This window comes from Schistocerca serialis, chromosome 3 (genome assembly GCF_023864345.2).
Source record: "Schistocerca serialis cubense isolate TAMUIC-IGC-003099 chromosome 3, iqSchSeri2.2, whole genome shotgun sequence".
NCBI classification, from domain to species: Eukaryota; Metazoa; Arthropoda; class Insecta; order Orthoptera; family Acrididae; genus Schistocerca; species Schistocerca serialis.
Window position 1 is genome coordinate 757,660,578 of NC_064640.1, and position 23,616 is coordinate 757,684,193.

Below are 23,616 nucleotides of genomic sequence, written 5' to 3' on the forward strand. Positions count from 1 at the left end.
ATCACAATTACTATCGGTCACGTTGTTTAAGTCGGTAATTTCATTCACAATACTTCGCGATACACTATTCACAGTCTTTCGCGGCATTTTTGCCATAGTCACAATTATTCACAAAACAAATAAGCACAATGCAAAAGCAACACACAAATACAACAGAGCAACGAATTGCCGTTGACCTGTAGAAAGAAAGTCACAAGTTAATAAAAGCGTTGCGCCAAATCCTAATTATATCTAAGCAAATAAGAGCAGATATCTGACTGTTGCTCAAAAGACTCTCAACGAAATACGATCCTGGACTGGGTGTCGCCAAGTGTAACCTCCCCACCGCAATTTTAAAAGAAATTAAAAGGACAATACTTAATACAAATGGGAGCCGAGTGTAACCTCCCCACAAAAATTTGAAAGAAAGAAATATGACAATATTTAATTATGAATGCTAATGGACATTGCGCAAATTGTAACCTCGCCCACAATGAGAGGTATTGAAAATGGCAACAAAAATGTGAAATTCGCAATCTGACTCAAATATAAATTCTTCACAAAATTTAAAGTCCGTTCAGTGACAAGAAAATTCAATTAAACCGAAATATCGGTCTTTGGCCCTGTGTAAAACAATCAGAATTAAAGTCTTACCTCAGAATAAATGGATGTCACATATCTGCTCTTGTTGTTGCGCACCGCTTGGAGGAACTGCATTGCAAATAATAATATTCTCTTTTCTTTGTGATTCTAGTGAAATTTTTCTTCAAAAGAAGTGGAATGAAATGGGAAGTGCAACGAGATCTTTAGTTCAATAAAAAATTAAATTTTTGAAAAAATGCTTTTGAAATAAAAATTATTATTAGGGAACTTGTTGGAGAATAATTACAATAAATAAATTTTTACATTATCTAATGATTATATTAATTAATGGTATACCTTATTCACCATCTTGACCAGTGTTGCCGACCGCCTACATCATACAACCGCACTGGGCTGTTACTACTGACCGACCGCTCTGCATGACGACTATTAGGGTACTGCACGCGACGAATACTGACAAAGTACTGCCCTCAACTAGACAGAGCTACAGACTCGCAACGACTAACTCCACAGACTCGCAACGACTGACTGAGCAACGACTACTGACAGACTGAGCACCGCTCGCAACACTCGCGCGGTCAAGCGCATACTCTCTGGTCACAGATGCTACAATGCCTCGCCATCGCTGCTATGTTACATACGTGTTTCAATGTAACCGATGGCACCCAGTACCATCCCGCGGGGTGATACGCCAGTATGGCGATGATGAATACACGCTTCTAATGTGCGTCCATCACGATGTCGCCAAACACGGATGCGACCATCATGCTGTAAACAGAACCTGTATTCATCCGAGATGCCTGTCATCTCTACTGCTAGTAATACGAGGCCGTTGGGATGGAGCACGGCGTTCCATATTACCCTCCTTAACCCACCGATCTCATATTCTGCTAACAGTCATTGGATCTCGACCAACGCGAGCAGCAATGTCACGATACGATAAACCGCAATCGCGACAGGCTACAATCCGACCTTTATCGAAGTCGGAAAAGTGATGGTACGGATTTCTCTCCTTACACAAGGCATCACAACAACGTTTCACCAGGCAACGCCGGTGAACTGCTGTTTGTTTATGAGACAATGGTTCAAATGGCTCTGAGCTCTATGGGACTTAACTTCTGAGGTCATCAGTCCCCTAAAACGTAGAACTAAACGTAGAACTACTTAATCCTAACTAACCTATGGACATCACACACATCCATGCCCGGGACAGAATTCGAACGTGCAACCGTAGCGGTCATGCGGTTCCAGGCTCTAGCGCCTCGAACCGCTCGGTCACCCCGGCCGGATGTGTATGAGGAATCGGTTGGAAACTTTCCTCATGTCAGCACGTTGTAGGCGTCGCTACCGGCGTCAATTTTGTGGGAATGCTCTGAAAATCTGATCATTTGCATATCACAGCATCTTCTTTCTGTCGGTTAAATTTCGCGTCTGTAGCACGTCATTCTCGTGGTGTAGCAATTTTAATGGGTAGTAGTGTATTTGAGACTGATTTATCGTCGCATTCGCCATGTGAACACTCCATCGCCCACTCATCTATCACTGTAGAAACAATTGCTCCACAAAGTGGATGAGACGTAACAGCACCTGAGTCAGTTTTATGAAGTCACAGCTGTTTGTTGTGTTTTTCCATGCAGGCGAAACGAGAGGAAATTACAGTGTGAGGAAGAGCACACTAGTGCAGATGTGTCTAATGCTGAATGGATGCAATGTGCTTGTTAGTAGACGATGACTAGGTGGTCTGGATGTAATTTCGCTCTCATAAGCCACAGTGTTCATGGATTTCATGATATGAGCATCAGCGTTCTCGGAATTGCTGATTCACTCGTGCAAATATGTCATCCATCCCCACATACACTTTGGCGAATTGCGCTACGCCGAGACGCCTCGCGGCACCAATTACGTGCCAGCTCGGCCTCCACCCTTAGAGCAGTTCGAATTTTTATTTAACACCACGCGAGCACCGTCATTTAAAGTCTGTACGTCCGTCCAATGTGGAGCGTGGAGCACTCTGAGGAGAAGAAAACTATCAGTAAGTATTCTTCTACCTCTAATTGTTATTATTATTATTGTGTATCTGTTTTGGTATACTTAGTGCTTTGTTATTGTTACATACAAAGACACGTAAATGGTCCCACCTGATCCACCACAGCTGCAGCAGCTGCTTTCGGAACTTGGGTTTCAGTAGAGTGGTAGCAGAATACTGCTATTGATCAGTAGGCATAATTTGACTGCAGGTCGATCAAAACGTGTGGGTGCAGACCTAACACCTCACAGAGGTTTTGCTGTGGGCATTGAGACAGAGACTGTTCAATGTCTTGGTACTAGAGTGCAGTATTCGTGGTATGAATTGGCCCATCTGATTAGTATGGTGGAGTTCATAGCCAGAAAGACGACATCTGAATGCAACCCACCGCATACGCTTACTAACATCAGTATATAAATGTTTGAAGCATTAAGTATCGATATGTATGGAGAGGCAGTGCTTGAGTTAAAACTTGAAGGTGAGGTCATATACATTAAACGTTTGAGTGTGCCAAGTTAAACAACCTGTAAAATGCTTTACTGGTTGCGGCAGTCAGAGTGAGTCACTGGCGTCATTGTATTAGAGCTGCATATTTCGAATGTATCGAATATTCGCGCTTGTGCGATATAGATATAACTCAGTTAGAAGAGTGTATAAAATTCTGTGTCCATCCAACACCAAAACATGCATCTGAAAACATTAAATCACAAAATCTGTGGATTGAATTTACTGAAGGAATGCCTTTGTACGTAGTTCCACCTGTAGGTATTAATGCGATACATGCCAATTTGAAGGCATATAGAAAAGAATTATTTGGACAAAACTATAAATATGAGTGATTCATATGTATCATAAAATTTTTTCTACCTATAAAAGCTGTTCTTGTTTCCTTACACCATACAAAAGCTTTCATAGTGAAAAGATTAGGGTCTTTTATTAGGAATACTACTTATATAACAAATGAAATTATGGTTTATTATCAATAATAATACATTTTCAACGTTTTAACAATAATATTGCTTATGTACATGGACACATCACAGTAATACAACTCATTGTTCTGTATGTGACTAGCAACATCAGACTGCAGACATACATCATACTGACACTAAGAGAGGAGCAGAAAGATTTTTACGTGAAGTTCATTGTTTTTATACGTGATCAGCAGCATCTGATTGCTAGTATACGGACTGGAGGTGTACCGACTGCTCCACTAGTTTAATCCTGAGATACATTCCAATGATCTAACTTACACATAACAAAAACCAATTCAGTGGTCTATACCGATTCTCAGATCAATGTGACAGCCACATTTCATCACAGCTTTTAGTAATGAGAACAGCAATCGAAGCTATTTCGAGTGGATGGCACAAGTTTCTGGGTCTATCTACGGACTGCAAATGTCATTAGTCAAATTCTAACTGTAAACAGTCATATGCGGACTCTCTGGTACAAGATGTGATTTTTGTTCATTTGCCAGATAAGGGCTTTAACAATGAATCACTGAAATTAGATGAGTCCACCTTGGCTGTATGTTCTCCACTCATTCGGGCATTTGGGCAAACCATGGCGTCTTCAGCAGTCCTACCAGATACCCTGAAGGTTTTCCTGACTCGCTAGTCTCGTCAAGGCCAAAATCACTCCAGCTACTTATGGAATCAAATGGTTCAAATGGCTCTGAGCACTATGCGACTTAACTTCTGAGGTCATCAGTCGCCTAGAACTTAGAACTAATTAAACCTAACTAACCTAAGGACATCACACACATCCATGCCCGAGGCAGGATTCGAACCTGCGACCGTAGCGGTCACGCGGTTCCAGACTGAAGCGCCTTTAACCGCACGGCCACACCGGCCGGCACTTATGGAATCCATTGCTTAAAAAATCTACCAACTACACTCAGGATACACTGGGTCTACAAGCCCCTCTGTGGTTACGTTCTTGAACTGAATGCTGTGTCACTCACGGACGGATGCAGTGTTACTTCCAGAAAACTAGGTGTATGTTTTGTCTCAAGTCGGGCACAGGGACAAAGTTTTCAACTCTGCCCCTAAAATGAGTATGGACTGCAAAAACCTACCAGATATCGACTTAGATAGTGTGCCGTATCTCTCAGGGGGAGGTCCTGATGTCCTTCAATTACATGCAGTCTTACGTTTTGCCCTTATGCTGACGTTGGAAATATCAGTGAACGAGGTTCTGGTCCACCTTGCGACGGTTCTCAACATGCCAACATAAAGGACATGATGTTCGCCGACCAGTCAACCTTCCCCAAGACACTAACAAGCTACAGCAATAACATATTGCATTGCAGGGCTAATTCAGTCTAAATGTCACGCATAAATGTTCAGTCCATTTAGCCATGTTATTGACCATAAGTAACTTAACATTTGAATAATTAGGATAAACAGGCCCTCGAGATGATATGCACCACATATAATGATGTGGTTCACTTTCCTGGGGTGTGCTAACTTATACCACGGTAGTGAAGCACAGTATACCGCTACTACCGGAGGCAGAAGGAGTGATTGCCAATCAAAAGCGCATACCGAATACCCCAAGCTCAGCAAGATGCACTACAAAAGGAAGTGGAAGAAATGCTAGGAGATGTGCTAATATCACGTAATATCATCCTGTGGAATATCCCAATTTATCAAAGAAACGAAATGTCAGTGGCCGCCAGGAGTGGCAAATAGTAGCTGATAATCGGAATCTCAACGACATTTCCTTAAATATGGTCTATCCGCTCCCTATACTAGACAAGATATTAGACAGCCTGGCTAAGGCAAGGCATTTCTCCACGCTAGATTTAGCAAAAGGGTGCCATCAAGTACTAATAGATGAGGAAGACCGAGAGAAAACCGATTTCAGCACCCCACAGTGCATTATGAGTACAGTAAAATGGCGATGGTACTGAAAGACGCGCCGTCGACTTTCCAGAGACTGATGAACACGGTACTCAGTGGAATACAAGAAAATCGAGTTGCAATATATCTCGATGACGTCGTAGTAGTGGGCTCATCATTAGAAGAACGTAATGCCCACCTAGAAGAAGTATTCTGACGCTTGAGATAATATAATCTAAAGTTGCAGGTAGACAAATGCGAAGTTCTACGAAAGTAAGTTACTTCTCTGGGCCACATCCTAACCATCAGGACTACTGTCAGATCCCGCCAATATAGAGGCCATCACAAAGTACAACTTAGATAAAATCCTTTCTCGATCTCGTCGGGTACTACCGACGTTTTATCAGTAATTTTAATAAAATGGTCAAACCGTTGCATGATTTGTAAAAGTTCCCTGTGAATGGGGATCGAGCCAAAGAGATGCATTCCAGCAACTAAAAGAAAAACTGATCAGTCCGCCAATATTACAATATCCCGACTTCGAAAAGAAATTCATAGTGACCACGGACGCCAAAAACGATTCAGTCGGGGTCTATCACAGATCACAGTCAGGGACCAATGGGGAGAGGGGGGGGGGGGTAGGATTTACCCATAGCATTCATTTCGCGAACGCTAAATAAGGTAGAAGAGAACTACAGTACCGTCGAACGAGAGTTACTAGCCATAGTATGGACAGTAAAATACGTCAGGCCTGATTTGTTTGGTAAAAAGTTCAACACAAGTGACCGACCACAAGACACTCGTGTGGTTGGGAAGTGTCTCAGATCCATCCTCCCGGGTAATGAAATTCCCATTAAAACTAGAAGAGTAAAATTACCAGATAGTGTACACGGAAGGAAAACAAAATAAAGTAGCGGTCGCACTATCCCGTACAGAAGCATGTGAGAAGGAGAAGTAGTGTCCGTACTGAAGATGGAAGACTAGATACCTGACGGACCGGAAACCGCGACCAGGAGGCACGCAAGGAGCAATTATGATGCAGAGGCGGCAGAGCAAGGAGAGACGCCACCGCCAGACAGTATGATAGAACTCAGAACCCGAAAATAGTCCGAGTGCATGATAGAGTACTGTTATCTGACGAGAGTGTACGACGAGGACGATCGAGAAAACTGGATAGTCAATGGAGATGACCTTTCACTGTTGTAGACGTAGGAGGATCAAATTTAGTGATTAGTTCAAGTGGCTCTGCGCACTATGGGACTTAACATCTGAGGTCATCAGCCCCTAGAACTTAGAACTACTTAAACCTAACTAACCTAAGGGCATCACACACATCCACCACAGCGGTCGCGTGGTTCCAGACAGAAGGGCCTAGAACCGCTCGGCCACACCGGCCAGCTAGTAATTAGTCTAAAAAGACAGAAATGTGTGAAGGTTCATGCTAACAGACTAAAAGAATTACTTTAATCACATATGATTGGAGCGAACATGATGTGGAGAATAATACTGATCGGAAACCTTTGGTGTCCTGTTTATTGGAGATAAAGCCACCTCCCCAAGATGTTCAAGTACAGCGATTCGTCAGCTCCTGGAATATATTGCGATAATCAAGGAACCATCAGCCTACACAGCGATACGGGGCGCATCGTAAGTCATTTTAATCCACAAGTACGGCATGACAAGTTTAGAGCACCGATTAGGCAACCACGAGGGCACTGGTAAGTTGAATAACAAGGTTACAGAAGGCAAAAATAAGCACCGCCGAATGTGAGAATGCGCACCAAACCCCAGCTTGACATGTGGAAAAGATAATGGAAGCAAGAAAACTAATAAATCAGTTGTCCAGACACGAGGAAAAACGCTCCAAAAGAGTAATTTTGAATTTGATTGGAGAAAGAAGTAAGATTTTATTCGGTACGCTAGATGAGGCAGACGCGACATCCTTTAAAGCAAAGATCGATTTCCTTGAAGAACAGCAGAGGAAACTATTGAGACTGTCGAAAGAACAAGTAACGATGGTAAGGGTCTCCTTGAATGAAACGTCCCATGGTTCATGAGAGAGCGTAGGGGAACTATGCGGGAGAGCCGCACGGTCGTACTGGGCATGGTCCTAACGGAGGTGGTTTGCCGTTACCTTCCTGCGACCGTAGAGGGGATGAATGATAATGATGAAGACGACGCAACAACACCCACTCATATTGGGACACCGTGCTCGGGAAGCGAGAACGCTAGCGCGAGACCTCCTTAATGGATTAAAATCAGACAGTGAATGCAGTAACAAAGAATCAGGGAATCATAGGAAGAAACATAAGGAAATTAAGCGCACACATAGAAGACTTGGAAAATAGTACGAAGAAGATGGTTGACGATCAAGCCTGTCGCCCAAAGTGACCAACCACTAATAGACCAACTGCATCGCTTATAGCTGGAGGAAGAAGTCTTCGCTATAATGTTCATCAGAGGCAAACGCCGGTGGATCCCAGCTCGGATCATTAGCCTCTTGGGCCCTCTTCCATCGAGATTCAACACCAGAATCACTCCAGGGCATACAAACATATTAAGCAGCTCCATTTGTTCAGGGGCCCCTTTCTCACCAATGAGATTCTGCCGTGATATCTTTTCTAGGGGCACCAAACCTTATGTGCGCTCCAAATAAGAGCTGATTCAGCATCTGAGGTTCCTGCAGCGGGAGCTCCCTCACAACACAACCACACGTCCAAGGATGGAGTCACAGCCGCGATAGAAGCCCCAATTATTATGTACGTCTACCCCTACGGACCTGGGCATCTCCACTAGTGAATATCGCAATGGAATAACCAGACATCTAGATGGTTCTACCATCAGCCCCATAGGCAGGGGGGGGGGGCACTATATTGTATCACAGTTTGATACTGTGAGTGCATATAGCTGCAAGGCAACTGCATCTGTTGGTTTGCCATATCTTAGGTCCACTACTGACTTCACACGTGGCCCTCTTGAGAACTAACACATTAGCAGAGCGAGACGACATTTTGTTCAAAAACAATCTTACAGCAGATGCCACGTGAACGTGTGGTCATACCTTAACCATCCGTGGCACTTGCTTGGCCACAAGTGGTGTCACATCTACAGCACTTCTTTACCCAAGCAGAATCTGTGTCTGCTGACTACTAAACCAGTATCTATCAAGCAAAAATGTATTTAATTGTCAGCTGAACACCAGATCAGCATGTTCCTTCTGCAGCCATTGTCCCAGAGAAACAACATTGAAGCACCAACAACGATCAGCCCAGCAGTCGCCAGGAGCCCTCGCTTTCCACAGACCACAGGTTTATTAGACTAAGGAATGCATTTCACTGATCGAGCTTAGAATCATTTCCAGCGAATAGCCGCTCATTTCAGTGAACTGTTTTGCTAGTGACTAACTTTCAATGTTAAAATTATTCAATTTATTTTATTTGTGCATAATTCAGACTTAATTGTACTTGCGTCCTCCAGGGTACAATCCAAAAGTTTTTGAAAGCCAAGATCGTTCCATCTGCTTTAAGGGAAAAGTTATGGTTAGAACTGCAGAGGCTGCAGGACGAGGTAGTCCACGCTCCAGTCTCAAACAGTCTGGGCGATACACTTATCATATAATGGAAAAATCAGCTTATGTGTGGTGACTTTATTCCAATATCTGTTCTTCCGGGAATGCTAATCCTCATGATTTCCTAGGGGAATTTCTGGGACGTTAGGATGGTGGGAGATGAGATACTGGCGGAAGAAAAGCTATGAGGACGGGCTGTGAGCCGTTTTCGGCTAGCTTAGTGTGTACTGTGTTTATCCGCAAGAAGCCACGGACCTGGTTTCGAGTTCCTGGCCGGCAGACAGTTTTAATCGCTCAGGGAATTTCATATCAGCCCACACTCCGCTGCAGAGTGATAGTTCATTGTGGAAACAATCAACCAGGCTTTGGTTAGGCCACGTCTATGAAATATCCTTTCTTACTGGAGTGGTAGTCCTCCAAGCAAGGGCAATTTCTGCGTAGTTTAGAAGATAGGAGATGAGGTTCTGGTGGCAGCAAAGCTGTGATGACGGCTCGTTAGTCATGGTTGGGTAGCTAATTTGGTAGATCACTTGCCCATGAGAGGGAAAGATCCTGGGTTCGAGTTTCGGAAGGGCACGTAGCTTTAATCTGGTAGGAAATTTCATACCAGTTCACACGCGGAGGCAGAATGAAAAATTCGCCATGAATATTCTGTGTTGCTCATCCTAGAAGTAAACTGGTTTATAAGTAACTACCTAACCTTCGTTGTAAAACTATTCATTTTCTTTTATTTGTATTTCAGTCAGACTTGCGTCCGCCATTATAAATTTTTATTTCCTTGTGTGTGAAGGAACTGCTTACTGCACAGTACTACCCGGGAATCACTTACTGCGTGTGCATTGTTCTGCGTTAGTCACCACAGTTCGCAGCTCGTGGTCGTGAGGTAGCGTTCTCGCTTCCCGCGCCCGGTTTCCCGGGTTCGATTCCCGGCGGGGTCAGGGATTTTCTCTGCCTCGTGATGACTGGGTGTTGTGTGATGTCCTTAGGTTAGTTAGGTTTAAGTAGTTCTAAGTTATAGTGGACTGATGACCATAGATATTAAGTACCATAGTGCTCAGAGCCATTTGGACCATTTAGTCACCACAAATTACAAATTTAAATATTCTAGAGAAGAAATGCGTTTTAGATAGTAAATTCGTTTCTTTTCATGTTTAGTTGAGTCCTTAACTCTTACTTTAACTTCCAATTTCGTAGGTTACCTTGTTAGCATGTACTAGTTACGAAACCTCCGAAGATCGGCGTGCCAATCTTAGGAACACAAAATTCATACATGGCGGTAGCGTCAAGGTGCAGCTACAACAATGCATACTTTCTTGACAGAAGATGATTTCTTTCCTCCACATGTCGTCTTGCTTGATATTCTTCTTCTTTCACTTTTTTCGGTTCATAATAGCAAATGATCCCTCGTTTTCTACTTTTTCTTTTTATCATCGTCCACACGATACGGTACCTGAATACTACCCGCGTCTGTTAACCGTCAAGTTCACACGGTCTGGCGTTTAGTCTCCTTCCTCAAGCCGCCTAACATACACTGTTTGTTAGATAATTTTTGACTGCACGTCAATAACATACAACTAGCTATATATCAGACGCATTTTGAGTGATTGTCATACCATCACAGTGTTACGCATTGCCTTCTCACCCATCCTTGCCACATGATTTGTACACTCGAGTTGCACGTGACTAAGTCTGTTTGTTATCTTTATTCGTCCATCATTGGTGGAATTACAACACTACGTCACAAAGACGTCGTTTGGACCTTCCTTTATTTAATAGCAATCTCGGACTCGCTGAAGCAGCCGAAAAACAAGCTACAATTACAGTACCGTTAATTGTACCACAAAATGTAATTTCGAAGCTTAGGCGGCGGTTCCTAGACACAGCAACTATTCGTAACTAATTAAAAGGCCAACCCAGAGGAGCTAGTACACAACTAAAGTTATGTTATCCCTTAACTCACAATGGAATCCGACTAGTTCGGCATGCCAGTGTCTCTGACGCTTACAGCTACCTCAGGAAATGTTATTCCATGACAAACTGTTCACAGGTATCACAGATCCGTTGGTCTGTATTCAAAGTTCCACCAACGCCAGTGCACAGACGCTCACGTTTATTTGGCAGCATTAATATTAGACCATGAATCACTTAAGTAATGATCCCTTTAAAAATTGATAAGCATTACCGAGGGAAAATAAATTTGGTTGTAGAGAAAAGTACGGAACACATGAGGCAATACTGGTCCTACTACTTGTATTTGAAGAGAAGTTGAAGAAAGACAAACTTAAATTTACAACATTTGTAGATTTATATTGACAATATTAACTGGAATACACTCAAAAGTTATCAGAGGTACAATGTAGGGAAAGGAGGGTCGTACAGGAAGCAGGAAGAAGTTATATAAATCTTTCTGGCAGATTAAAACTGTGTGGTGGACTTTGTTCGTGTTCGTCACACAGTTTTAATCTTTCAGAGAGTTTGAAATCAGCGCACAATTCGCTGCAGATTGATAGTTCTCTGTGGAGTCAGTTTATCATTTTAACGACAAAAATATGAGACAGCAGTTGAGAGGAAAGGAGACAGTGGGCAGATTGTCTCCTTGTGTGCAGTAACCAAGTAGTGAAAGGAGCCAAGGAGAAATTAGCAAAAGGAATTAAAACTCAATGAAAAGATAAAAAAATTTATGATTTAACCATGATACTGTAATTATGTTAAAGACACCAAAGGACTTGGAGGAACATATGTAGAAGATATGTAACAAACAGTTACCATCAAAGTGAAACAAATAATGAATAATTACGGCAACGCTGAGGGAGTTAGGTTAGAAAATGAGCACTGAAAGTAGTAGACGTGTTTTGATATTTGATCACCAAATAACTAATGATGGCCGAAGTAAGCAAGAAATAATATTCTAAGTGACAATAGCAAGAAAAGTTTTTCTGGATGCGAAGTATACATTAACATCGAATATAAATCTAAGTGCTATGAAGTCTTTTCTGAAAGCATTTGTCTGTACTTTAAGATTACCTGTGCACTTGCAAGAAAAACTTAAGGCTAACAATGGCGTTACAGCTATACTACGGTAATACAGCATAAGTCTCTCAGTGCATTGCATGCCTCTGTCTTCTTATTCACTTGTCAGTAGTCACTAATATTTACCATTGGCTGATCCAACACAAAAGATTTATTTCGAAAATTTTTAAGAGGATGTTTTTTTTTATGTCCCAGTAATTGCATATCATTGACCACCTTGCCATGGTATTTTACCAGCCTGGCAGGGCTGCGATTATCTAACATATGTGAGACTGGTTCTGATATATCTTTCTACCACAGTTGCGCAAGAACGCCCTGTAAGTGTTTTAAGAATTTGGTGTTGAACCTACAACCTCCAAGGTAAGAACGTATCATCTTACGCATTCAGAGTTCAGAAGAGTGCAGCAGTATGGACAGTGATGTAACCAGACAATGATCTCAATGTCGATTCCACTACACTCCCTGCAAATAAAATGGTATCGTTAACAGAAATTAGTGTACGGGTTCTGGCGTAACTATTTGTCAGTGAAAATGAAAACATTAGATTCTTGTTATTGAGGTTTATTTTTTCTCCAAGTATGACTCCATGACGTAGCAATGTTAGAAAAATTACATACAGGATTAAAATATTGATACTGGGTGTTCACAACTGTGAAGCGACATTCCTGTTATAAGATTGTTTAATGGTAAGATGATTGACGACCATTTCTGGGGGGTGGATAAAAATACAAACAAATTAAATACCCCTGGGGCCAGAGATATCAATTACTTCAAAATGCACAATGAAAATACTCAATGTTGAATGGGGGTCGGTAAAGGGCAATCAAAAAGAAGTGCCGGCCGCGATGGTCTAGCGGTTCTAGGCGCTCAGTCCGGAACCGCGCGACTGCTACGGTCGCAGGTTCGAATCCTGCCTCGGGCATGGATGTGTGTGATGTCCTTAGGTTAGTTAGGTTTAAGTAGTTCTAAGTTCTAGGGGACTGATGACCACAGATGTTTAATCCCATAGTTCTCAGAGCCATTTGAACCAAAAAGAAGTACACAATGAAAACAATTCATAACTTTATAGTGGCTGATCAATCCATTTAATTAGATAGGACTGCTCAAGTTTCTCCTTCAGCTAAACCCGACTGTCATGAATATGTTTAACTATATGTGATGGCTGAATGTACGAAAATTAGGAGAGAGGGAGACGTCTGCAGTTCTGAGTGTCAATTGAATATCACTTGGTAGCGTAGCATGAGCACGTGTGATTACCTTGCGTTGGCGGCGGCTGTGGCGGTTTTCGGCGCGAGCTGTCAATCTAAGAAGCTATTCTAAATCTCTCTCGATTGTTAAACACTATTCGGATAAATTTCTACGTTTTTGGTGAAGCCAAGATTTCTGTTTATTCCTAGCTAAGGTAATTGGCATGGTATATGCTATTTGGCTGGAATAGCACGTATGTTATTGGCCACAAATCGCTCGCAATTGTTAACTGTCAGTGCTTGGTGCGATTCTCTGCACTACGAGACTCCTTCTGAGTTACGACCAGCCTGAGACCAAGTGTTCAGATAATGACTCACGAAATCGTCTCAGCGCAGCGCGAGTCTCCTTGCTCAAACACCCGACGGTTTTCTGCAAGAGATGTAGCCAATTAACCTGCAATTTGCCCATATCAAAGCTGGTGGCCACGCGTTTTCCTTCTGGCCACTCAGGACGTTCGTACTTGTTATATGTACACGCCATAGGGTTTTTGTAGACTATCACAGGTGTCGTTTCCCCCGTAGGGCAGAGTTTAACATATGCTAGGTAATACTGAGATAAACAGCTTTATCTTTCATTTGAGTTTTAATGGAGGTAGCTACAGTGAGTCACCAGTCTTTTGCGTTGGGTTTCTCAAGACTTTTATCTGCGACTTCCGGGTATGTTCGTGTAGAAAGGCTTTCCGAAGGGTCGTTGTTAAAAGCAGCAAAAGGGCTGCTTTTGCTGGTGGCTGTGGCGTCTCATTGTGTCCACTAGGTGTCCCGTGGCGAGGGATTCGGCTGTGCGAGACAGCGTGCCATCATCAAATTCTCCTTTCCCTCAGAACTGCGTCTCGTAGCTCGGATGAGGGAAATTACTTGTGACAAATTACTAGCGTGACTGTTAGTGGTCTTTATTCACGAGATGTCGGTTTGTTACTCGCTTCGCTTTGCTTATCAAAAAATTCGTACATTTCCACGTATCTGTGTCGTGTGATATATCGAGTTAATGGGAATTGTTTCAGGAATTCAGTGTAAGGTGTGTTATTTGTTTGACACCTTACAAACGCACCATGACGAGAATATCACATGAACCAGGTAGCTCAAACAATACCTTGACGACAAAATACAGGTTTCAACATATAGGCCAAAAGGTCACGATAGAGTCGCAGGCAAAAATCTTACAGTAAGCAGTGGCCATATATTGGTGGAAGTCGAGTGGGACCTTATCGTGCCCTCTTCTACTGTGTTATGAACATAGTGGCATAACAACCATGCAATAGTATTTCACTTTGTTCCCAGAAAGTAAGAGGCGTCTGGACACAATAAGACAGCAGCCTAATAGGCAAGTTCAACGCATCAGGTTAGATTTGATAATTGTTTTTTAAACCAGTGCCAGTTCGATCTGTGGCCAAGATAGGCAAATGTATGTTGTAGCGTGTCTTTGCTGGGACAGCAACCGTAATAATCTGTGACATCAAGTCCAATACGAAACAGGCACTAATTGGTGGATAACAGACTGTGTATCCCGTGATACCACGAGGACACCACCGCTGTTGGTAGATCAGGGAGGTTAAGATGAAATCACACAGTCTTCCTAGAAGTTTTCAGTGATGTCCGTTCAACTTGGGCCTTGCAATTAGTCCGTCTCCCAACCATTACCAAAATTGTGGATGTGGGATGCTGCTTCTGTAGAATATCAGCCCACAAATAAATGACAGCAATATAAAATCCGGGGATGTATTTTAATTGGATATTCACTCGAACAAATAACACAGAAGCTTTCCTTTGAGTACCGGGAAGTCCCCTTCGCGAGAGAATGGCACGTGCAGCCACCTCGTATCGTAATCGAAAAATGTTGTAATTCCATAAAAACGACTAAAAGTTATTTTATGTTCCTAGCCATCTTTACGGGAAGAGGAAATATCTGAGCGATGTAATGTGCTTTGCATAAGCGTTGGTATTCAGGATCTGAACCTTCTGAAGTAGATTAAGGGAGCGCCGTACATGTTCCAGGATTGCTACTTGTACCTTCTCTGTAATCGAATTCCAATTAAGTATAGCCATTTGTAATGATGGACAGTTAATTATAACTACCAAAGACTCATGTCTATCGACCGTTGTCGCCCACGAAATGACAGCAGTATGAAAACACCGTACTTAAAACATTCGACATTTGTCTTCGTTAACGCGGCCACCAGGTACAAGGCAAAAGACATCCAACGTAGTCTTGGGCAACGGAATCTAACTAGAAGAATGGAGTAAAACAACCACACTGTCCGCATATGCATGCACCGAGATCGTCTCGCCCAAGGTGTCCATCATTGTAATCAAGCGACGATTCTTCGAAGCAGGGGCTCAAGTGACAGAACAAATAATGACACTGACAGTTCAGTTCCCTGAGAAAAACCACTACAGATAGTAATCTGGAGTGTCAGTTGGCCATTAACAGACACCAGAGCTTGGATACGCTCAACACTTTATGCGAGGCCCTGCGCACGTCATTTGTGAACCCTAGGAATTCCGGTACCTGCTATGGATGACCCAGTCGAACTCCTCATAAAAATCCAAAATCACCAGAGAAATAGGAACAGAAGTAGCAACGACCACCGATTTGCTATCCTGACATTCTTCCACCTGGTTTATAAAAGTACAGTCAGGAATACAGTTTCCAAGGTGAACAATTTCTTTCCCCAACAAGGAAGACAACCGTCTATTCATCTTCCTCGCCACATTCTTATAATGGAAATTTAGTAAGGTGATCGAACGAAATTTGTCTGTTACTGCCTGACCAGAACCTTCAGGAATTAACACAATTTTGCTAGCATTGAACGAAATGGGCACAAACTACTCTCTCAACAATTCGTTTTAAAGTAACATAAAAGTAATACCCAACAAAGGCCAAAAACTGACGTAAAACTCAGGCTGACCATCCAACCTAGCCGAATTACGAGAATGCAATCTGGCAATAAAGTCATAGACATCGCCACATTGAAAAACTCCTAAAAACGCAGCGTTATGAACTGGTTTAAGCGTACGATACAGAGCCTCAACAAATAAATTGGATGCCGTATCGTCAGGAACGGGTACACCATTCAGCCCAACATACACTCCTGGAAATTGAAATAAGAACACCGTGAATTCATTGTCCCAGGAAGGGGAAACTTTATTGACACATTCCTGGGGTCAGATACATCACATGATCACACTGACAGAACCACAGGCACATAGACACAGGCAACAGAGCATGCACAATGTCGGCACTAGTACAGTGTATATCCACCTTTCGCAGCAATGCAGGCTGCTAATCTCCCATGGAGACGATCGTAGAGATGCTGGATGTAGTCCTGTGGAACGGCTTGCCATGCCATTTCCACCTGGCGCCTCAGTTGGACCAGCGTTCGTGCTGGACGTGCAGACCGCGTGAGACGACGCTTCATCCAGTCCCAAACATGCTCAATGGGGGACAGATCCGGAGAACTTGCTGGCCAGGGTAGTTGACTTACACCTTCTAGAGCACGTTGGGTGGCACGGGATACATGCAGACGTGCATTGTCCTGTTGGAACAACAAGTTCCCTTGCCGGTCTAGGAATGGTAGAACGATGGGTTCGATGTCGGTGTGGATGTACCGTGCACTATTCAGTGTCCCCTCGACGATCACCAGTGGTGTACGGCCAGTGTAGGAGATCGCTCCCCACACCATGATGCCGGGTGTTGGCCCTGTGTGCCTCGGTCGTATGCAGTCCTGATTGTGGCGCTCACCTGCACGGCGCCAAACACGCATACGACCATCATTGGCACCAAGGCAGAAGCGACTCTCATCGCTGAAGACGACACGTCTCCATTCGTCCCTCCATTCACGCCTGTCGCGACACCATTGGAGGCGGGCTGCACGATGTTGGGGCGTGAGTGGAAGACGGCCTAACGGTGTGCGGGACCGTAGCCCAGCTTCATGGAGACGGTTGCGAATGGTCCTCGCCGATACCCCAGGAGCAACAGTGTCCCTAATTTGCTGGGAAGTGGCGGTGCGGTCCCCTACGGCACTGCGTAGGATCCTACGGTCTTGGCGTGCATCCGTGCGTCGCTGCGGTCCGGTCCCAGGTCGATGGGCACGTGCACCTTCCGCCGACCACTGGCGACAACATCGATGTACTGTGGAGACCTCACGCCCCACGTGTTGAGCAATTCGGCGGTACGTCCACCCGGCCTCCCGCATGCCCACTATACGCCCTCGCTCAAAGTCCGTCAACTGCACATACGGTTCACGTCCACGCTGTCGCAGCATGCTACCAGTGTTAAAGACTGCGATGGAGCTCCGTATGCCACGGCAAACTGGCTGACACTGACGGCGGCGGTGCACAAATGCTGCGCAGCTAGCGCCATTCGACGGCCAACACCGCGGTTCCTGGGATGTCCGCTGTGCCGTGCGTGTGATCATTGCTTGTACAGCCCTCTCGCAGTGTCCGGAGCAAGTATGGTGGGTCTGACACACCGGTGTCATTGTGTTCTTTTTTCCATTTCCAGGAGTGTATGACTGTTATCGAGAGTGCAGTATGTCGTTTTTTGTAGTCATTACATTGCCATCCTGTGTCTTGAGAGATATGATACACGGACGGTGATGACATGTCTGATGTCAAATTAGCTGATATAAAGATGTTAGTTTATCCGCTATTAGGTAATGTGCTAGGGTGGTATCCTTAACCCTTCCATTTGAAGCTGCTTCAACCGTAACAATTTCACTTTTACACGCATGAGGTCTACAATCCTTAGCGGTGCCTGATGCACACTTTCATAAAGGTCACGTAAGAGAGAGAGAGAGAGAGCAGTAAAATTCTAGCGTCTTCCGAAATTCCTGCGCTTTACCAGGGATGAATCGTATCAACGTTTGTCTGAGCCTCGGCTTTGCCAGCTGAAGCAACCATCCCAAAATGGAGACGTATCGCGCAGTAGAGTGGAGACTACGTTCCCACACTTCCAGGGTCACCTCATCGAGAGAGGGATTTTCAAAGAGCGCCACAATCAGCGTCTGAGGGAATCGAAATAATTTCGCCGACTTTCGCGAGTGATTTAAAGTAACAGTTATTGCACAGTGGTCCACGAAGCTGCCGAGGATGACATGGACATCCTAGTCCTACGATGCAGCCAAGCAGATAAATAAAATCGGTTGAGCCTACTCCTAGAAGCACCAGTAAAATAAGTAAATTTGACAAAAGTCTAACATCTACAGATCAAAACGTCTTGCAATCTCAAGGAACGAACTAAGTCCTGCAATTCCCGACAGAAATTGAAATTGCTAGACTTATCTACGGTGCGCCACACACAGTTTAAATCACCACCTATCAAAATACTCTACTGACTATTAAGTTACAGAGGAACCACTTCACCCTTATAAAATCGCCTAACGGTCCAAACTCCGTTCGGTGCCGGGCAGTGCATAAGAGAGTTTCGAGGTCAGGTGAAGGAAAGTACATGTTCCTCTACCATTATTAATATCCTAAATCCCGTCAATGGCAATGCCCTAACTAAAAAACAAGGCAGTCCCCGTGGAACACGCGAGAGCCACATTAAACACAGTGCAAAAGTCACAGAGAAAAAACGAGTACATTTTACTGCGTAAAGTAATATGACATTCGCAAAGGAATCATCGATATACTGACGGAAGGACGCGTGCCGCAACGATTCCACCCAACTAACATTCAGTGAAAGAAAAGTATAAGTCTCCATACTTTAACAACAATAATCAAATTTGAGGTTCTGACCAACTGAATCATTTGGAGACTAGATCCATTGCTGACACCAGTGGCTATTCAGAATATAGGGCCTCCCACTCAGCCGCTAGAGTGTTTATGTTTCTTCTTTTCACGGGCCACCCCCCACGCAGATTGGACACATTGTTTATCACTACTACGAGGCAGTAAAGCATCAGCAGTCGGGGATGTACGCAGTTCTTGAACATTAACCAAAGTAAGTGACAAACGAGGAGCAACAGTGGCCCACTCTGTAGGATGGAATCCTTGCAATTCGGATAGAAACACAGGAATGGGGCAGGGACCACAACATATCAGTTTACGCACTATCGGATACATCAAGAAAGCAGGACTGAGCGCTACGAGATACATCAGTCGCAAAAATTACTTGAAGGAGGTGTTGGAGAGGAGTAAACATATTTGACTCCTCACCATCCTGCGTAGGACGTCTGTTATGTTGCTCTATGTACATTGTCGACTTGATGACAACATTTTCAGTACCGTGCTCCGAAAGTAGAGACGAATAGTCGTTATCAGTAAGCTGCACAACCCTCTGTTATTCCATTGCAATCGAAAAAGCGGTGGCACCAACCTGGTGACCGTAGTAACGAGAGTAGCTAACGTAAGTCTTAGATATGAGATACTCAGTACAAATACCCGCCACGCGCAATTAGATCTAAGGAGGCCACTTCCATTGCTGAGGAAGTATTATATACGCTCACTTGCCCGCCATACGTTATATGAGTGAGGTAAACACAGACCCGTAGATGAGAAGGAATGTTACGTTCGGCTCCCATCTCCAGTGAACGGATTCCTCTACAACATTGGAACTGGTGTTGAGTGGACCGGCGTTCGCGTCGTATACCTCGCACTGCATCACAATTGAGCAACACCTACTAAAATAACATTCTCGACTTCCGGTCGGCGATTGAACACTCAAACATTGATATAATCCAGTCCCGCGTTATCAACAATCACCATACTTATGGAACTGTCACAATGGTTAAAGGGAACTTGAGAACAGTAAAGCAAAAGCACCCTATCTACTGGTAGTGGGTCCAAAAACTTTACATAAAAGACATAAGAATCAGAACAGTCAGTATGATCTTGATGAGACGATACTTGAATTGTATTAAAGAGCCAATCGTGAATCCCCAAAGATGAAGGTTGTGTGGAACGCGTGGGTTTATCGAAACTGAAGCCGACTGTACCTTTTCTGCAAACACCCTTGAAACACTTGGCGAACATTATGAACGGAGTACGCCACTGCTAACGGATATATGCACAAAATGTAACATCACTGTACAGTCAGGCACTGTGCGACCGCTACGGTCGCAGATTCGAATCCTGCCTCGGGCATGGATGTGTGTGATGTCCTTATATTAGTTAGGTTTAAGTAGTTCTAAGTTCTATGGGACTGATGACCTCAGAAGTTAGGTACCATAGTGCTCAGAGCCATTTGAACCAATTTTTCTGACCAAACAACAATGCGACGAACACGAAGATACAAGTAAGACTAAGGGAAAGCTGTCCAGGAGCTGTGGTGCGGCGATTAACCAACAAACCTTCCGGTCGGAGTTCGAGGCGGAACTTCGTCCAACTTAGATACTCAAGCGTGACTCACGCCCCGACCTCACAGGTTTACTTCCGGCAGTACCGGTACCTCTTATTTTGCCTTCCCAACTTCACAGACGTTCTGCGAAAGTTACTGCACTAGCTGTCCTGGAAGAAGGTATGTTGCGGAGATATGGCTTAGCTACAGGCTGGGGGATTTTCCAGAATGAAACATCTGAAAACGTCTCCCAGGCTGTGGCTAAGTCACTTTTCCGCATCTCCTCTCTTCCTGGAGAGCTAGTCCCGCAAGTTTCACAGAACGTCTGTGAAGTTTGGAAGGTAAGGGACGAGGTACTGGTAGAAGTAAAGCTGGATGGACGGGTCGTGAGTTGTGGTGGGCTTGATCAGTTAGTAGAGCACTTGCCCCCAAAGGCAACTGTTCCAAGTTCGAGACCCAGCCAGCGAATATCTTATCAGCACACACTCCACTGCATGGTGAATATTTTCGTTCTGTACCGTTATTTTATTTAATTATCGTATGTCATTATTTTTATATTATTAGCAACTATTCCTAATGGTTTCTTAGACAGAGCACATTTAATAGACATTATTCTTCAGTACATTGTCAGGTTTAGAGCGGGGCAAACTTGCGATGGAGGTCGATGTGGCCATTAGGTTTCGGAGGCTGTATGGTGCTTACACGCCGCGGGAAATGCTTCAACGTATTCTCCCTGGAGGGCGTAGTCACTCAATGAACTCTAACCTGTTTAGTGTGCCACGCCTCAGGTTATAATAGTTTTTGTGCATTTTAGTTATCCTGAAGTGAGATAAGTGTTTAGTTTGTGTATTTGTTGTGGAGAGGGAATGTGACTTGAGTCCCTTCAATGAAACAGTGTTTGAAGTATAATATCTTGACCCCATAAACCTTCTTTAGTGTTTGACACTTCGTTCATGGACAACGAGTGCATGTACTACTAAGAAAAATTTTCACATTCAATGCGAGAAGAGCATTGGATTTACTGCCATTCCTGCTCCCTCTGGGCGCACGAACTCTACACAGGAGGAACATAGTCTGATTTTTATGTGTGAGAATTGTAAATAATTTAATTCGAATCATGTTTACAGTAAAATATATTTAGTTATTTGTTAAAAAAGCTTTTATCCCTCATTCTTGAGATTTAAAATAAGTGATCACTTTGCCCACTCATGTCGCAAAAAGCGGTCATTTTGCGACTTAGTGGACAATGAATTATTTAAAGTACTTAATTTGATCCTAAATAGTTAAATTATTATGTATTATACTTCAATAGTTGGAGACTATAATCATTCATTTCTATGCATTTCTGTCTATTGTTACTCAGCTTAAAAATCACGAATACCTTAGCCTCGTCACTTCGTTCGGCTGTCACCTACATTTGTACAGCAGCTAGTAAACAATAAAAATGCGTTATACAAAGTATCTATTGCGAAATACGTATTTTTGACACATTCCGTCCTAATCATCGACGAACGCGTCACACTGCAGCTTTTGTACTGTTCACGATAAATGTTTCAATAGCCCACCATCAACATCAGTGCACTTTTGCACTCTTGGGAGAACATGTTTGTTACTTGTCGGAGTGCCTCTGCACGTGCGTTGATGAGGGCAACAGCGTCCATGCTGGGACCAGGCAGTTTATCTCGTGTATTCATCTTTCCTTTGTACGCCTCAAACTTCATCCAACCCCACAAAAAAAAAATCCTAATGGCATAAAGGTAAGCCGATCTTGGTGGCCGGTTAATTTTACATCCACGGCCAATCGAGCGATTAAGGTAAGTGTGAGTAAGACGCTCCCTCACACGTCTGGTAAAATGTGGAGAGGTTCCGTCATGCTGGAAGTGTATTGGAAACCACATGGCCAAAGCAACGTCCTCACAGCGTTCAAGAAAAGAAATTTCAAAAGATGCAAGTAATTCCGTTCCACCATTCGCTCTTCCAAAATGACTGAACGTATAAACATGTTACCGATTATGCAGCACTAAACATTGACAGAAAATCTTGGCACTGGTTTTGTGGACTTTTCTGCGACCATCGATGATTATTACTTTTATTGTTGATGCCATTCCGCGTAACGTGTCCCATTCCGCGTAAACGTGTCTTCCTCATCGAATAGTGTTAATGGGAGCAAATGACGATCGTCAATTACCCACTCACAAAATTTATGTTTTGGGGATTGTTGTCAATGTGAAGATTATGGAAATGCAGTATGTGAAATGGGTACAAGATTTTCGCATGTATTGTTAATCATACACGTGTTCGTGGGAGACTGACACGTGAAGAAAGCTGCCTTGTGCTTGTAGCAGAACTACGCTGCACCATTGCAACAATGTGTTGCTGTTCCTTTACAGGTTGCTGAACTACACATTCAGAAGAAAAATAGTAACTTGGTAGTGTACCTGTTCCACACAATGCGCTGAAAACTCTGGGGAAACAGCCCCGACATGTCGGTATGCGCCGACAAATTCATCGCAGAAGCCGTAAACGTACACCATATCTGCAAATACTTGAATACTTGATTATTGTATATATGTGGCATTTTGTCCTGCGCTTGTACGAACACCGTTAACCGATACTTCTCTTTGATATCCTCTCGAACACTCGCGTTACTTCAATCACAGGACACCACAGCAAGGGCAACTGTGCGTTCAACGGGTTGGTTTAATGGGAGAAAAACACCCAGAAAAACAGGAGATTGAAAGTCACGAGGTACGTTTTGCCTGAATAAAGCGTCAAATCGGTTGGGCTAGTAAGACACGTAAGTGCAGGCCAACTGCCAAAAACAAATGTGCATAACATCTTATCTGTCTCGGAAACTATTCGGAGCATATAAAAGTTTTTCTTCAAATGGGAGTACCTGTCCTATGTCTCATAACGACAGTTCCTCCTGGGACACTGTGTATATGCTTGAACTCTCTCCTAAGGGTCATCATACGCAGATCCAATTTCTCTAATGATTCTGCTGATATTTGTATTTTCGTTTTTTCAGTCAGCCCAAAGAT

At 43.6% G+C, this 23,616-nt stretch overlaps 1 protein-coding gene across 1 annotated transcript in view; it reads left to right on the top strand.

The window, feature by feature from the left end:
- Positions 1 to 7,129: 7,129 nt before the first annotated feature.
- Positions 7,130 to 23,616, top strand: part of LOC126471201 (agrin-like) — a 186,225-nt gene continuing 169,738 nt past the window's right edge. Inside the window, exon 1 of the mRNA XM_050099314.1 lies at positions 7,130 to 7,172. Within this exon, the coding sequence (XP_049955271.1) occupies positions 7,130 to 7,172 (43 nt within the window). The remainder of the gene's footprint in view (positions 7,173 to 23,616) is intronic.